The 14,441-nt window shown below is 55.5% G+C and overlaps 1 protein-coding gene, 1 long non-coding RNA gene and 2 other non-coding genes across 4 annotated transcripts; 1 reads left to right on the top strand and 3 right to left on the bottom strand.

Annotated features, from left to right (window-relative positions):
- Positions 1 to 2,771: 2,771 nt before the first annotated feature.
- DIPK1B (divergent protein kinase domain 1B) lies at positions 2,772 to 9,289 on the top strand. Its single transcript, XM_086858760.1, has 5 exons — positions 2,772 to 2,926; positions 5,193 to 5,327; positions 6,559 to 6,666; positions 6,781 to 6,957; positions 7,510 to 9,289. The coding sequence occupies exons 1-5, from the start codon at positions 2,864 to 2,866 to the stop codon at positions 8,320 to 8,322; spliced, it is 1,296 nt and encodes a 431-aa protein (XP_086714886.1). The 5' UTR covers positions 2,772 to 2,863; the 3' UTR covers positions 8,323 to 9,289.
- Positions 9,290 to 10,534: 1,245 nt separating this feature from the next.
- On the bottom strand, positions 10,535 to 13,754 carry LOC111937062 (uncharacterized). The gene is made up of 4 exons (XR_002868396.2): positions 13,425 to 13,754; positions 12,850 to 12,955; positions 12,085 to 12,188; positions 10,535 to 10,713 (listed from the first exon to the last, which is right to left on the bottom strand). It is a non-coding gene; the product is annotated as an uncharacterized LOC111937062 (long non-coding RNA).
- Positions 11,921 to 12,054, bottom strand: LOC111937163 (small nucleolar RNA SNORA17). The gene has a single exon (XR_002868467.1). It is a non-coding gene; the product is annotated as a small nucleolar RNA SNORA17 (small nucleolar RNA).
- Positions 12,469 to 12,602, bottom strand: LOC111937162 (small nucleolar RNA SNORA17). Its single transcript, XR_002868466.1, has one exon. It is a non-coding gene; the product is annotated as a small nucleolar RNA SNORA17 (small nucleolar RNA).
- Positions 13,755 to 14,441: the final 687 nt, after the last annotated feature.

Here is a 14,441-nt window from a genome sequence, read left to right as displayed (position 1 = left end):
ATTTGGAGAGGAAGCAGAGGGGGCGAGCATGGGACAGATTGGAGGGAAGATTGTGCTGGGGGTGGCAGGGCTGTCAAGCCAGAAACACAAGAGCTGATTAGCATTTCTAATTATAACCGCTGCGCTGAGCCCGGCAGGGCCCGGCAGGCAGCAGAGGCAGCTGATGGGCTGTGCGGAGCCAGCTGTGGATGCCACGCAGGAAGCGCGGGCGATCCGCCTCAAATCCTTCAAAGATGCACAGAAAAGAGCATTAAAGCCTGGATCCATCATCTCCGGAGCTGCGGCGCTGCCTGGGAATGCCTGCTGCCATCACAGCCTGCCCGGGGCAGAAATCCCTCTGATGGCAGAGGAGGCGGGGGTGAACGTGTGCCCCTATTTTGGTTCGGGGTCCTGCATCCCGCTGCCGAGCAGCAGCTCTGGGAATGCGGGTGATGGCATTGTGCTGTCCCCTGCTGGCACCCAACTCTGACATCCCACCCAGAGAAGGGTGGGCGGCTCAGGGTGCTCTGGAAGGGACGAGAGATGGATGGCTGGGGGTCCCTGCTCAGGAGTCAGGGCTGCCCTGCACCGCTGTCCGCTCTGGCTGGAGGTCATGTACTCATTATCATTTAGCCAGGTAAATATTCCGGGCCAGCAAATGACCGCTGCAGGGCTGTGGCTGCCCTGCGAGCTCCCATGTCCCGAGGGCACAGCGCTCTTGGGGACGTGGCCGCAGAGCCACCGCCTGGCAGGGAAATGAGCAGAGGCCAGCGTGCGGCACGCTGCGGGCTTAGCTGGGATTAGCAGGGCTTTGACCAGGAGAAACTGAAGCGACTTAATCAAGGCAGTGAGTGAAAGAATTCCCAGGGAGGAGATGAGCATTGACTGATGCCGGCATCTTCTGGATGCTGAGAGTGCCTGCGGGACCATTTCCCCCACCTTGGAGCTACACAGCTCGGGGTGCCTGCCTGATACTGGAGCTCATGCTGGCAGTGCCAGGGGAATTTTGGGGAGGGATCCCTTGCACAGGGGCAGCAGCCCAGACAGTGCATCCCTGGTGCCTGGGATAGAGGCTGGAGATGGGCACTATGGGGAGACATCTCGCTTCCCTTGTGTGTTGAATATAAAGTATCATCACACCTGCAGAATTTTTATCACTCTTTTGATTGGATTAATTAATCATTCTGTGATAACTTCTCATTAGACATTCTAACAATCAATACTAATCACTTAATTACTTGGCATATTACAGTTTGGGATGGTCTGTTCATTCCTAATTAGATTCGCTGGACAATCCACCCCTGAATTTTGCAGAGCCCCGCAGCAGAGTTCTGTGGATTTCAAGCCACCTTCAGCCCTAGCCCTGGTGTGTCATTTCCCATCTCCATCGAGGATTCTTCTCCCACTCTTGGCCTCCAAAATCAGGGTTCAAGTCACAAGGAGCTGCAGGAGCAGGGTGAGCAGGGAGGGTGGAACGCATCCAGCAATGCACCTTCCTGTCCCTGCTGTTTCCCAAATTACCAACCTCACCATCAGAAATAAATCCCAGAAGCTCCTCTTTTTTCCTGTCTTATTTAACACTAAAAATAAGAACCCACTGGAAAACTGTCTTGGCTTCAGTGGGATGGTAAAAGCTGCCTGGACAGGGGCTGTGGGTGGCCGAGGTGATGTTCATTGGCATTGCCATGGGCAAAATATCAGCCCAGCCCACACAGAGGTCAGGGAGCAGCACTGGAGCAGCAGGGACCTCCTTGGCGTTAAAAGCAGGCAGCAAACACACTGCAAGATTTGGGAGGTTTCAGTTTTGTGTGATGCTCCCTATTTATCAACACTATTCAGATTAGTCCAGCAAAGGCTTTTGCTCATTAGGCCCTGATTACTCGGTGCTTGGCACTCACACGGAGCTGGGATCTGGGCTCACAGTGACCAGCTTGTTTTCAAAGGTCATTTTGAACCAAATTTAAAAGGAAGGAGCAACCTGAACCATGAAAAGGGGGCAAATGGATAATCTGAAGATTTACCGATGGCAAGCAAGGAATTATTTGAACAATGACCTCGTGACTGAACCTCCCAGATCATTTCCCATGGTATTATTTGCATCTGTCCCCTTTGCTCTAACTTGCCTGTGCACACAGGATTCCCCTGGATGGGGCTGTCCCTGGCCTGTGGGACACAAAGCAGCCCCTGTCTTGCTGTGAGGTTTCCCTGCCCAGCCTAGTGCAAACAGGGAGGTCGAGCCAGTGCTGCTGCTGGGCTTCAGGGTGGGAAAGGACACAGCGAGGAGGAGAAGGAGCTGCAGTGATGGCAGGGGTCAGGCTTGAGGGGTTGCACCCCCGAGCTGTGCTCGCAGGTTACTGCTGTGGGTAACAAGGAGAGATCTGGCTGGCTGTCACCCTAAATGGCTTTGGATAAACCTGGAGTTTCTGTGGGTGCTGGGGGCCAGGTGGGATCAGCAGCTCCACAGACGCCTTCCTGCTGTGCCAGGATCATCAGGCAGGGCTGGGAGAGCCCCTGTGTGGTGGGGAGAGCCTGGGGATGGGAGTGGGTGGGGATGAGATCCTCAAGCGGGATGGATGGGACCCCCGGCTGGGATGGCCAGATGCGGAGCGGGGCCGTGCCGGGCAGCACCCCCCGGCTCCCCGGGCTGCGGCGGAGCTGCGAGCGCCGCCCCCGCCCCCCGCACCGCCCCGCGCCGGGCGGAGCCGCCGAGCCCCGCGGGCCGGGCCGGGCGCTGCGGCGGAGCGAGCGGGCGGCGCGGCTGGGCCCCCCTTCCCGGGACCCCGGCCCCCCCGGCCCCCCCGGCCCCGGCGGCGCTGCGGGGGCCGCGGCCGCCCCGGCCATGCCCCCCGGAGCCTGAGGCCCGCGGCCGCGGGGCGCCCGCAGCATGCGGAGGATCCGGCGGCTGGTGCATCTGGTGCTGTTCTGCCCCTTCTCCAAGGGCCTGCAGGTACCGGCAGAAGGAGGAGGCGCCGGGATGGAGGATGCGGGCTCGGGGATGCGCCGGGCCGGGGGGATGCGCTGGCATGGGGGATGCGGGCTCGGGGATGCCCGTCTCAGCATCCTGGCACCGGCCGTGCACAAAGGGACGCTCCGCCTCGGTCTCCCCGACGCCTGTGCGAGGAACTGGGGGCCGGGCACCGGCACCGGCCGGGTCTGGAGCTGCCCCGGGGGTGTGGAGCGGCCCCGGGGGCCGCAGCGGTTGCATAACCCGCTCCGCGCTCCGCCGTGCCGGAGCCTGGCAGCAGCGGGGCAGCCCAGCCCGCAGCGCTGGGTGAAGCCGCCGAGGCAGCTGGGCAGGGATGGCTCCTTCCTTCTCTTTCTTTATTTTCCATCCTCTTCCTATCCCTGAGCTTCCGAGGAGCCGGGCACCTGCCTCAGATCTCCAGAGATGCTGGGGCCAGGGATGTCAGGGATGCTCGAATGGGTGTTTTCTCTGCAGCCGTGCGATGAGAAACCCTGGCTATGGCAAAGATGCTGGACCAGAGGGGTTGTCCCGGAGGGGATGAGGGGACACGGGACGGGATACCCTGGGGGGGCAGAGCTGGGGCTGCTGTGGAGTGACCCCCAGGTTCCCAGAGGAGGCACAGGGATGGAGCAGGATTTTGTTGATGCTGCATCCATTTTGCCTTTGAAGTCAGCCCCAGCCCAAAGTCACTTCCAGATCGTCCAGAGTCACTCTAAAACTAAACACAGCAACTCTCGTGGGGTAACACCCTTCAGTGCAGGGGAGGCAGTGGGGACAGAAACCCCTGTGCCTTGACACTGAGGCGCTGGAGGAACTCTCAAAATCCAAAATCCAAGAAAAGCTCAGGGGAAGCTCTCACTGAAATGCAACCCCCACTCCCATGTTTCTTTCCACCATTTAGGGGATGATGAAGGCAGAGCTCCCCATGCCATGCTCAGGCTGCAGTCCTGACCCCCCTTCTTCCACAGGAGCACGAGGGATTCCAAGTCAGAATAAGCAAAAAGTGACATTTTGTCTATTCCAGGGTTTTCCAAGCCATATCTCTAGTGGGAAGTCCCTTGCTGAGGGCAGGGGGCCTCATGCACCCACCCTGGGCAGTTTTGGGGAGCTGCTGTGCTGGGGGTATCTCGGGGTCTCAGTGTGTCTGACTTCAGGGCCATGAGCTGGTTCTCAGCTCACAGGAGCAGCCACCCACACTTTGTCTTTGCCAAGTCCTGGCTGTGCTTGGCTTCTCTTTAATTTAATTTCGTGTTAATTAGCGGTGCCATTGCTTGACAGGCAAACCGGGCACCCTGGCCCACTTCACACTTTGGGGTTTCCAATTAACAGGAGAAATGTCATGATCTCGAGGCAGACCTGCCTGCTCTCACCCTCACTGCCTGTTCCTGAGGCTCCCAGAGCCCTGGAGAGGGGCTGAGGAGGAGCATTTTGGAGGAGGGGAGTGGTTTTGGGCTACAGGACCCAAACGAGGGTCCCTGGCAGGTTTTAAAGGTGCTGCATCCACTCAGATCCAGCCCTATCCCAGCAGGAGGTCATGAGGAGGGTTTGGAGGTGGTCAAAGGCCAAGGTTCTGTAGAATCACCTATAGAAATGGGATGGAATGGTTTGTTTAATGCAAGGATCCACTCCCTGTCCTTTGGAGCTGCCGGGATCTGCTCTGTTACTCGAGCCAGGTGAGCAGGCTCTCTTGCAGGAGGCCAGATGGCAGCAGTGCTGCTGTGCCAGGGTCAGGGGGGAAGAAACAGAGCCAACAAAACAAAATCCTGCTGAGAGCCTCGGAGCTGTTTGCACAGAGCATCACCCGTGAGCTCCCAGGTTTGTTACTCACCCGCTCCCACATGGGAACTGCTGCTGGGAGCTTCCCCTGCCTGTGGGGCTTTGTAAAGGGGGGGTTCTGCTGCCAGGGGTGTCCCCAAACAGGAGCAGAGCTCTTGCAGCCCCACCAGGGTACCCCAGGCTTGCACAGGGCAGGAGAGCGGGAGGACGTGGCCACAGCTCCGGGGAACGCACAGCATCCAGCTCCTTGCAGCCCAGCACCATAATCCCCCTGCTTTTAGGGAATTTTAAGTGACCTACTTGCAGCAGGAGTTGCATAAGAGACTGATGAATATATATAAAAAGGGCTGGAGGTTTCCCCAGCGCTCAGGTTGGTTTGTGTGGCAGAAGCCATCCTTGGCCAGCTGCCGCTGCCCTGGGCAAAGCCCTGCCCTTCCAAAAGGGTTTCAAAAGCATTTCCTTTCCCTTGCAGGGCCGCCTCCCGGGGATCAAGGTGAAGTACCTGCTGGTGGTGTGGCTGGGCATCTTCGTGGGCAGCTGGGTGGCCTACATGCACTACTCGTCCTACTCGGAGCTGTGCCGCGGCCACGTCTGCCGGATGATCATCGTGAGTGGCAGCACAGCCCCTGGCTCCTGTTCGGGTGCTGGGCTGAGTGGGGCTGTGGGAGCCCCATTTCCAGCCTCCTGAGCCCCAAAACTGGGAGGAGGAGCTCTCCTGGCAGCTGCTGCCCTGGTGCTGTCCCTGCCATCGCACGGAGCTCGGAGCAGGAGGGGTGACCTTGCCCTGCCAGGGTGACAGTGAAACAATTTCATGAGATGTCAGAGGGAAGCAGCCAGGGCAGACGTGGGCAGAGCCGTGTCTGTGCAGATGAAGCTGGAATGTCAGGGCAGGGAGCAGCATCTGTGGGCAGGGACAGCATTGCACCAGTCCCCTCTGGGCTCTGCAGAGCAGGAGGAGAAGGGGGAGCACTCAGGCCATGGTGCCTCTCTGTGACTGCTGCTGAGCCCTAAGGAGAGCCCCAGAGCCCCTTGTGGCAGCCTGGCTCTGTGTGTTGCCCCTGTCCTGGGTGTGCAGGGTGATGCACTTTCCGTGTTCCCCATGGCAGGATGTCCCCAGGACTGCTGTGTGTGCCTGGCGTGGGACTCAGCCCAGCCCAGGCGAGCAGGGGGAGCTGGGCTGTGTCAGAACAAACCTCCTTGATCAGTCCCTCAGCAGAGAAGGGAGGCAGGAATTGCCATAACAACAGCGACGATCGTTTAATTTGATTTTCTGCCTGACTCCGACCGCGGGGTCCTGGGCACTAATTCCTGCTCGCAGCTGGGGCTTCCAGACGCCGTGTCTGGCCATGTCCCCTGTGAGCAGGTCCAAGGGTTAATTCCCATCCACAGCAGAGAAAAAAAAAGGGAAAAGTTGCAGTGGATGTCTGCAGCTCCAGCTTCCAGCCCTGAGGCTGCCCTCGCTGAGGAGCTGCAGCTTCTCCTGCCCAGGGATGTCTCCAGCCCAGCCTGGCTGTGGAGCAGAGCCACTGTCTGTCCCTGTCCCTGCCACCCCCTGGACTGGGGCCAGCCTGCTTCACAGCAGGGACTGCTGCTCTGCTGAGCACCCTGAGCCTGTGCATCCTCACCCAACCCCACGCTGCCCTCCTCTCCTTCAGCCCACAAGTTCTCCCAAAGCCCTGGATTTGCAGCAGCAGCATCCAGGAATAAATCCCTGAGGTCCCTCCAGCAGCACAGGGCTCCCTGCCAGCCCAGCCCCACCATGCTCAGGGCACTGAGCCATCCCTAAGGGCCAGTAGAAATCTGTCCCTGCTGAGCTCCTCTCTCCTTGCCCTCCCCAGTGTGACCAGTACAAGAAAGGGATCATTTCTGGCTCCACGTGCAAGGACTTGTGTGAGGAGCGCAGCCTCCTGTTCCAGCACTGCCTCTCCTCCTCCCCCAGCCAGCAGGTAGGTGTGTGCCCCCCAGCCATGCCAGGGGCTGGGCACCAGCATCAAACCCTCTGCACATCCTGAACCAGAACCCAGCTCCTTCCACCTGCTGCCCCCCTCCCTGTGCTGCAGGTTTACAGAGGGCTCTGGAGGGACAGGGAGGTGATCATCAAATGTGGCATCGGGGAAGCCCTGAGGGCCGACAGCCGCCCGGACTCTGTGCCCAGGAGGGACGTGGTGCTCTTCGACAAACCCACGCGGGGGACCTCGATGGACGAGTTCAAGGAAATGCTCCTCAACTTCCTGAAGGTCAGTGCAGGGCCCTGTGTGATCCTACAGGCCTGGGATGGCTCCTGTGAGTCAGAAACACCGATGGTGTTTTTCCTTCCCTTTGAACGAGAGCTCCTCCTGCCCGTGGCCCCCACCCACTGCTGGGTGCCGGTGCCATGCACTGGATTAGTGGAGGAAAACCTCCATTCCCTGCCATGAATCCTCATCTGTGAGATTCCAGTAGCAACATCCCTGGAGGTGGCTGTGCCATGGCTGTGGGTGGCATCTGTGCTGGGCAGAGCTGATTTGGTGGCCCTGACCCCTGCTGGGGCTCCTGCAGCAGTGGTGGGGTGGCAACTCTGGCAGGAGAGTCTAGAGCACCTTTTTACTCTTTACTCTTTTATCTGAGGCTGGAAAAATTCTGCTGGAGCTGGATCTACCCACACCTGGTATGGTGCTGGATTTCCTGGAGTGTTATCGTTTCCTCCTCTCCCCAGCTCAGTTCTTTGCTCCCCCAGTTCGGTTTTGTGGTGTGACACCCAAACACGGAGAGCTGTGAGGTTCTGATGCCAATTCTTGTTGGTTTTGCAGTCCAAGCTGGGGGATCAGCCATCTCTTCCCGCCTTGGTGAGCCGGATCATCACCATGGCAGACGTGAACCGTGACAGGAAGGTGTCCCTGGCAGAGGCCAAATCCATCTGGGCGCTGCTTCAGCTCAACGAGTTCCTCCTCATGTTCTCCTTGCACGAGAAGGAGCACACGGCCAAGCTGCTGGGGCACTGCGGGGACCTTTATGTCACCGAGAAGATCCCCCACACCTCCCTCTATGGGGTGGACATCCCCCCTTTCCTGCAGTCCCTGCTGCCTCCCATCGCCCATCAGCTCATCCACCAGTGGTTTGCGCCGGCCTGGCCCCGGCGCGCCAAGATCGCCATCGGCCTCCTGGAGTTCGTGGAGGAAATCTTCCACGGGACCTACGGGAACTTCTACATCTGCGAGAGCAGCCTCAGGAACGTGGGCTACAACGACAAGTACGACTTCAAAATGGTCAACCTGCGGAAGGTGGCGACGGAGATGACAATCAGAGGATTCCTCAAGGGCCGGCACTGTGAGCAGAACGGGGACTGCACCTACGGGCGGGACTGCACGGCCGCGTGTGACAAGCTCCTGAAGCAGTGCAAGGGTGACATGGTGCAGCCCAACCTGGCCAAGGTGTGTGGGCTGCTGCAGGACTATCTGCTCTATGGAGCTCCCCTGGAGCTGAAGGAAGAGCTGCAGAAGCAGCTCCGAACTTGCATGACCCTCAGCGGCCTGGCCAGCCAGATGGAAGTGCACCACTCCCTCGTGCTCAACAACCTCAAGACCTTGCTCTGGAAGAAGATTTCCAACACCAAATATTCCTAACGGGGGAAGCACGGCTCTGGCGTTTCCAATCTGAGCTTGGCGTGAGATCCAAGGGCTGAAGGCCTGTTTCTCCATCCTCTCCCACCCAGGAAAAACATACCCTGCACAGGGAATTCAGCAGAGCTGCAGCCCCTTCTCCTTCATGGAAAACCAAGCATCATGACTTCCACCACCCAGCAGGATCAGGGATGGGTTGGCAGGAGCGGAGCTGGGACACGGAGCTGAGCTGAGCAGGCTTGGGGGAGGAAGAAGACACGGAAAGGGAAAAGGAAGCAGAGCCCAGCTGGATGCATCAAACTGTTCCTTGATGAGCAGGAAAGCAGAGCAAAGAGATGGGAATGAATCATTCATGCTGTACTTGTCACATCTCCTTTTGAGGAACGGCTCTGATGTAAATAAACAGCTTTTACGTGAATCACACCCGTCCATCAATAGCCAAACAGCAGCCTGTTAAGTACCAGCTTGTTTGTGATCTAAAAAGGAGGAAAAGGTAGATTTCCCCATTCAAAAGTCTCTCCTTAAGTGTCTGAGTCAGCTGCCATCAGATCCAGCTGTCACACAGGAAGCAGATCAGCTGTCTGGTGCACCGTGGAGGATGGTGGCGGTTCTTTGGTTCCGTTTTTAAGTGCCTGACCCTGACAGTGATGCCGTGGCTTGTGAGAGGCTCCCCCAGCTGCTCCTGCCCCCAGTCTGGAATTGGCAGCACAAGCCATTCCCTCACGTGTCCGCTCTGGAAGCGGCCGAGGCCAAGGATGGCTTAAAGGCAAAGGGCTAAACTCGAACCGCTGTGACGCCTTGGTGTGCCCCGGGTGTCACTGCCCACCACACTCCGAGCAGGGATAAGCCAACCCCTCCGTTTAATTCTCCAAAAACTAAGCTGGGTTTGCCCTGCAGAGGTTGAAGGTTAATACCAGAATAATCCAGTGCTTCTCTCATTATTAAAATGAATTTCCGGGCAAAGCTTTTAGCAGGTCTCCAGACATTTTTTTTTGGCTGTGTCTACTCTCCCAGGGCTCCAACTGTGGCTGTTTCCTTGAAATGCTCAATTACAGCAATCTTACAACCCTGGGCAGGGAGGAAGAGCTGGATAAACTCCCCCAAGGTTGCTCTGTTCCCAGCACAGCCGTGTTCCTGCTGCTGGAGCATGTGCTGCTTCTCCTGCCAACAATTCCTTAGGGAATCACAAAATAAAAATACACCTGACCAGGGCTGCAAATTTAGGAGTCCTCTGGGGAGAAAGATCAGGATTTTCCTTCTGTTGGTTCTTCAGGATCCTCATCACCTCTCTCTGGGGACATTTCGGTGTCAGGAGTGCTCCGTGTCCAGCACTCAGAGCTCACTCCCTGCTGAGGAGCTGCCTCTGAAATGTGATTTATCCATGGAAACATTGAGCACTCCCAAGGATTCTGTGTTTGAAGGGGTCCTCACTGACACTGCCAAGGTCCTGTGTGCAGGTTCAGGTGCACGGCAGGGAAAGGCAGAGCTGGAATTCACTGGAATTCAGCAAGGGAGGCTCCAGGCAGCCACCCCAGCTCCTCATCCCTTGTCCTGCATCCCCATAGCAACAGCTCCCTGACAAATCCATCTCCTGCCATTAGCAAAGGAATCCAACACCCCTGCCAAAATCCCCTCCTCAGGGCGTCAGAAAAGCCATTTTCATCCTTCCCTCCCACTAAATCCCTGCTGTTCCCTTCCCTCAAAGCAGTCTTAAAGCACCTGGAAAAGTGGAGGGAAGCCATTCCCTCAATAACAGAACCTCTCTAAATATCTATGAAGAGGTGGCCCCTGTAGCTGAGAGACCTGGCCCTGACAGCTTAATTGAAATAAAGACACTTGTGACAACAATTGTTCCATTAATCCATGGCCCTGGACACTCCCAGGAACCGTTGCTGACTCCCAGGAATTGTCACTAATAAAAAGCACAAAGTGAGTGCAGTTTACAAACCACACTGGCATACAGGAGAAATGAGTCAAGGCAAAGCTGTTTTACACTCTAATTCCTCCAAATTCCCCACAGGAGATGGAAAAAAAGCCAGGACACTCCAAGACTGACAATCTGATCTCATTGGATCCCCTCTGTGCCCAAGGGGATGGAGGTAAAACCTTTAAATGCTTTAAAACAATCCTAAATTCTCATATCCACAAAGTCTTAAATCCTAGAATGGTTAAAAAATAGCATTACTTGGGGTGCCACAAATACACAGCATAATCCTTTCAGTCTTGTAGGTGGCATCTTTATTTAGTGTTTTTTTTTTATTTAAATCCTTCATAACCATGTAGAGAAAACACAGATGATCAAGTTTTAGGAATCTCCAAACCATCAGATGTGGATGCTGCCAACCAGTTCTCAGTTGCCACGTTTGTCAGACGTTCTGCAGCTCAAGGCATAATCTGCAAATAAAAAAAAAGGCCCAGGATGTCAGGAAAGTTGAAAAACAGGCAGGAAAAGGGAGCAATAATGTCAGTACTAATAAGCTAATTAACCCCTGCCATCCAGACTCTGCTGTCCTCATTGTCTTGGGATTGTCCCAAGATTTTTCACATCCCAGGGGAAATAAAAGATGAAATAGGAAATGAAACCACTTTTTAAGGTTCTGTTATAAGGAAACTTTTACACAGGGATTTCCTTCAGTCCAGAAGGACATGGCACAAATTTAGAAGAAACTCTTTGCCATGACATCAGAGGGGTTTTAGAAATTAATCTGGCTGGGGGAGTTTAGGAAAGGGATAATTTAAGAGCAGGATAGCTCGAGCCTGCTTGGGGTTATTCCATCACTCCCTAAAAATCCAAGGTGAGTTTGCCAACCCTGGTGCAGAGCCAAGCTATTAATAGTGCAGGAAAAAAAAATCTGGACTTATCCCAGCCTTTGAAGCCATGACACAAACCAGTCCTTGGTGATGAAGGGCTGTCTTGTGCGCACAGAGATTTTTAATTTCTCTCAAAATCACTTTCATGCAAAACATTGATGTTTTCCACAGCTGAGAGCCAGCAAAGCAATATCCATGGCCCAGGAGTGCTGCTTGGGGAAGGGCAGTTCCAGCAAATGCCATCAAGAAAATGTCCATGGTTCTGCTGTGCCTCAAACAGGGAAGCTCTAAAGAGACACTCATTAGCACTCAGTGCCCATGCAGGACCCCCGGTGTGAGGAAAGCCTGATGAAAAACCCCAAACAAAGATTGCAGGGTTAAAAGTCACAAAATTCAAATAAAAGAGCCACATCCTCAAGCATAACCACATCCCCACAACCTTATTAACATTCTTTTCCAAAGCCAGTGACTTTTGCCAATTAAAGGGTTCACTTTGCACCTCTGAGGCACTTTTGGCCCTGTAAAGGCCATTTAATGAGGTTTCCCATTTAGCAGTGCCAGAGTTACTCACTGCAAAGCCTCAGGGTCACCATCCCTGCGTGCCCAGAGCTGCTCTCGCTCAGTTTCTGGCATCCCTCAACAAGGGGCAGTGCACACAGCACGATTTGGATCCAGGGAGCAGCCTGGGATAGTGGAAGGTGTCCCTGACCAAGGACTGAAGGACAGGGTCAGCTGTGTGCTGTCCACCCTTCACCATTCCCCATCCAAGGACCAGGAAAAGCCATCAGGAAGTGTCAGGTTGTTGAGCAATCCTGAGAGCTCACAGGGCTCAGAGCACCAGGGAAGACATCGCCTGTTGCTGTCTGCCACCGAATGACACAGACGTGGCACTGCAGCCACGCCTGCAACACGAGCTGGGGCAGGGGCTGGGCAGCTCCCAGCACTGCAGCTCACCTGGCCCGCGGCTCCTCCGGGTCTGCACGGCCTCGGGAAAAGTGGGAAATACCGGGATGGTGTTCAGCCACGCCCCAAAGCCTGGTTACACCACTGCTGCTTCACTGGCAACAGGAATTCAAAAGATATAAATTAACAGCACAGAAATACTTTCATTTTCTGAGAAGATTAAGGTTGGTGACTCCCAGTGCTGCCACGTGGTTTTACAGATCACTTCAAGTCTTCTGTAACACAAGTGGCACCCACAGGGTCTGATTTTCAAGGCTAAATAATCAGAAACCCATATGCACAGATCAAACACAACTTCCCAGTCTGCTACATGCAGATCTCACATTTCAAACAGCTCAGTTAGTCTTTCCCCAGTCTCCTATCAGGCTGATTAATGATGTCAGGCTATCAATCACTCTGAGTGCTCACGGGGTGCAGAACAAACGAGCGTAGAACATAGCCTGGCTCTCTCTTGCCACTCTTTGACACAAAGATGACACAGCAGCCATCTCTGCAACGCCAGTGGCAGCCTGGCGGGAACAAATAACCCATAAAAACTGAAGAAATATAATTATGGGTGGATGTCCATCCCTGGAAGCATTTAAGTACAGGTTGGATGCTGCCCTGAGAAACCTGGGAGAGTGGAAGGAGTCCCCTCTAATCCAAACCACTCCATGATTCTGGTATTATCAAAACAAGATTTTATCACCTATTTAAAAGCACTGCTACAAAGGTATTTGGTGCATGTTGGGCTACCAAATGTACCACTCCACTTACAGTTAGAGGTGTCTGAAGCTTGCTTAAGCAGCCTTTTTCTGAAGGATTACCCTTCATTTTTAAAGTCACACCATCTTGGCTGGTTCATTTTTTGTCCACTGACAGGCTGAAGAAAGAAAAATAAAGGAAAAATGCTGTTAATAACCACCTAACCTTAATTTTCTGTGAAACGCGCCATATAACTGAAAACCAGAGAATTACAAGAAGGAGATCTACTAAAGATTCATGTTAGCTACTGAAATATTTGAAAACATTTTCCTGAAAATCTTAAAGCCTTTAATTTTCTTCCTTTCTTCAATGGGGTATATTAGAATATACACAGCTGTGTATGCTTTATATTACAGCTCTACGTATTTAAAAATATATATATTCAGTTAATAACATACAAATATATTACCATATTAGATATTAATAATATATGTAATAGTTTATATTTATGTATCATTATTTTGTTTGTAGCGCATTTCATGATATGCCCGAATTATGGCGCACGTGGCAGCTCCCGGAGCCCACAGAGCCCCAGGGCCGGCCCCGGCCGCGTGGCTGAGGGGGAAGAGCCGTTCCCGCAGCCTCACCTGGCTCGTTCCTTCCGCCGCAGCCGCTCAGCGCCGGGGGAAAGCGGCACCGGCCCTGAGGGAGCCTCGCCGTATCGTGGCGGGGGAAGGCGCAGCTGTGGAGCCGCCTCAATCATCACCGGTTTCCTGCGCATGAGGGACGCAGCGCTTCCCGCTGACCCCGCCGGGAGAGGCCGAGGCCGGTCGCGGTCCCGCTGCGGCCCCGCCAGAGCTGCGCTGAAGCCCCGCAGCAGCTCCGCTCCCGCCGACCCGCGCCCGCCGAAAGGGCGAGCTGGCCCCCGCCTCACGCTTATATAGGGAGGGACGGGCGCGCGTGAGCGCCGCTCTTCCGCCCGCGAGCGCCCCCTGTCGGGCGGGAGGACCCAGAGCCGGGAGCGGCCGGTGGGGGACACGGGATGGGACACACGGGATGGGACATGGGATGGGACACATGGGATGGGACACACGGGATGGGACACACGGGATGGGACACGGGATGGGACACGGGATGGGACATGGGAGGGGACACGGGATGGGACACGGGATGGGACATGGGATGGGACATGGGTGGGACACACGGGATGGGACATGGGAGGGGACACGGGATGGGACACGGGTTGGGACACACAGGATGGGACATGGGATGGGACACACGGGATGGGACATGGGAGGGGACACGGGATGGGACATGGGAGGGGACACGGGATGGGACACGGGTTGGGACACACGGGATGGGACACGGGTTGGGACACACGGGATGGGACATGGGATGGGACACAGGATGGGACATGGGATGGGACACACGGGATGGGACACGGAATGGGACACACAGGATGGGACACGGGATGGGACATGGGATGGGACACACAGGATGAGACACACGAGATGGGACACGGGATGGGACAGGGGATGGGACACAGAGCCCTGCCCAGGAATGGCCTCCCACGGAGACACAACGCTTTCTCAGCTGCTCCTGGAGTCCCCCACATCCCGTGGTGGCAAAGGTGGCGCTCCCAGCATATCTTGGGACAAAGTGGG

This window comes from Cyanistes caeruleus, chromosome 20 (assembly GCF_971803275.1).
Source record: "Cyanistes caeruleus chromosome 20, bCyaCae1.hap1.1, whole genome shotgun sequence".
NCBI classification, from domain to species: domain Eukaryota; kingdom Metazoa; phylum Chordata; class Aves; order Passeriformes; family Paridae; genus Cyanistes; species Cyanistes caeruleus.
The sequence above is the reverse complement of the archived record's forward strand: the minus strand, read 5'-3'. Positions and strand labels throughout refer to the sequence as shown.

Coding starts and splice junctions, on each gene's coding strand:
- DIPK1B (XM_086858760.1), top strand. CDS start 2,864: ATGCGGAGGATCCGGCGGCTGGTGCATCTGGTGCTGTTCTGCCCCTTC. Junction 5,328..6,558: donor ACGTCTGCCGGATGATCATC/GTGAGTGGCAGC, acceptor TGCCCTCCCCAG/TGTGACCAGTACAAGAAAGG. Junction 6,958..7,509: donor TGCTCCTCAACTTCCTGAAG/GTCAGTGCAGGG, acceptor TTGGTTTTGCAG/TCCAAGCTGGGGGATCAGCC.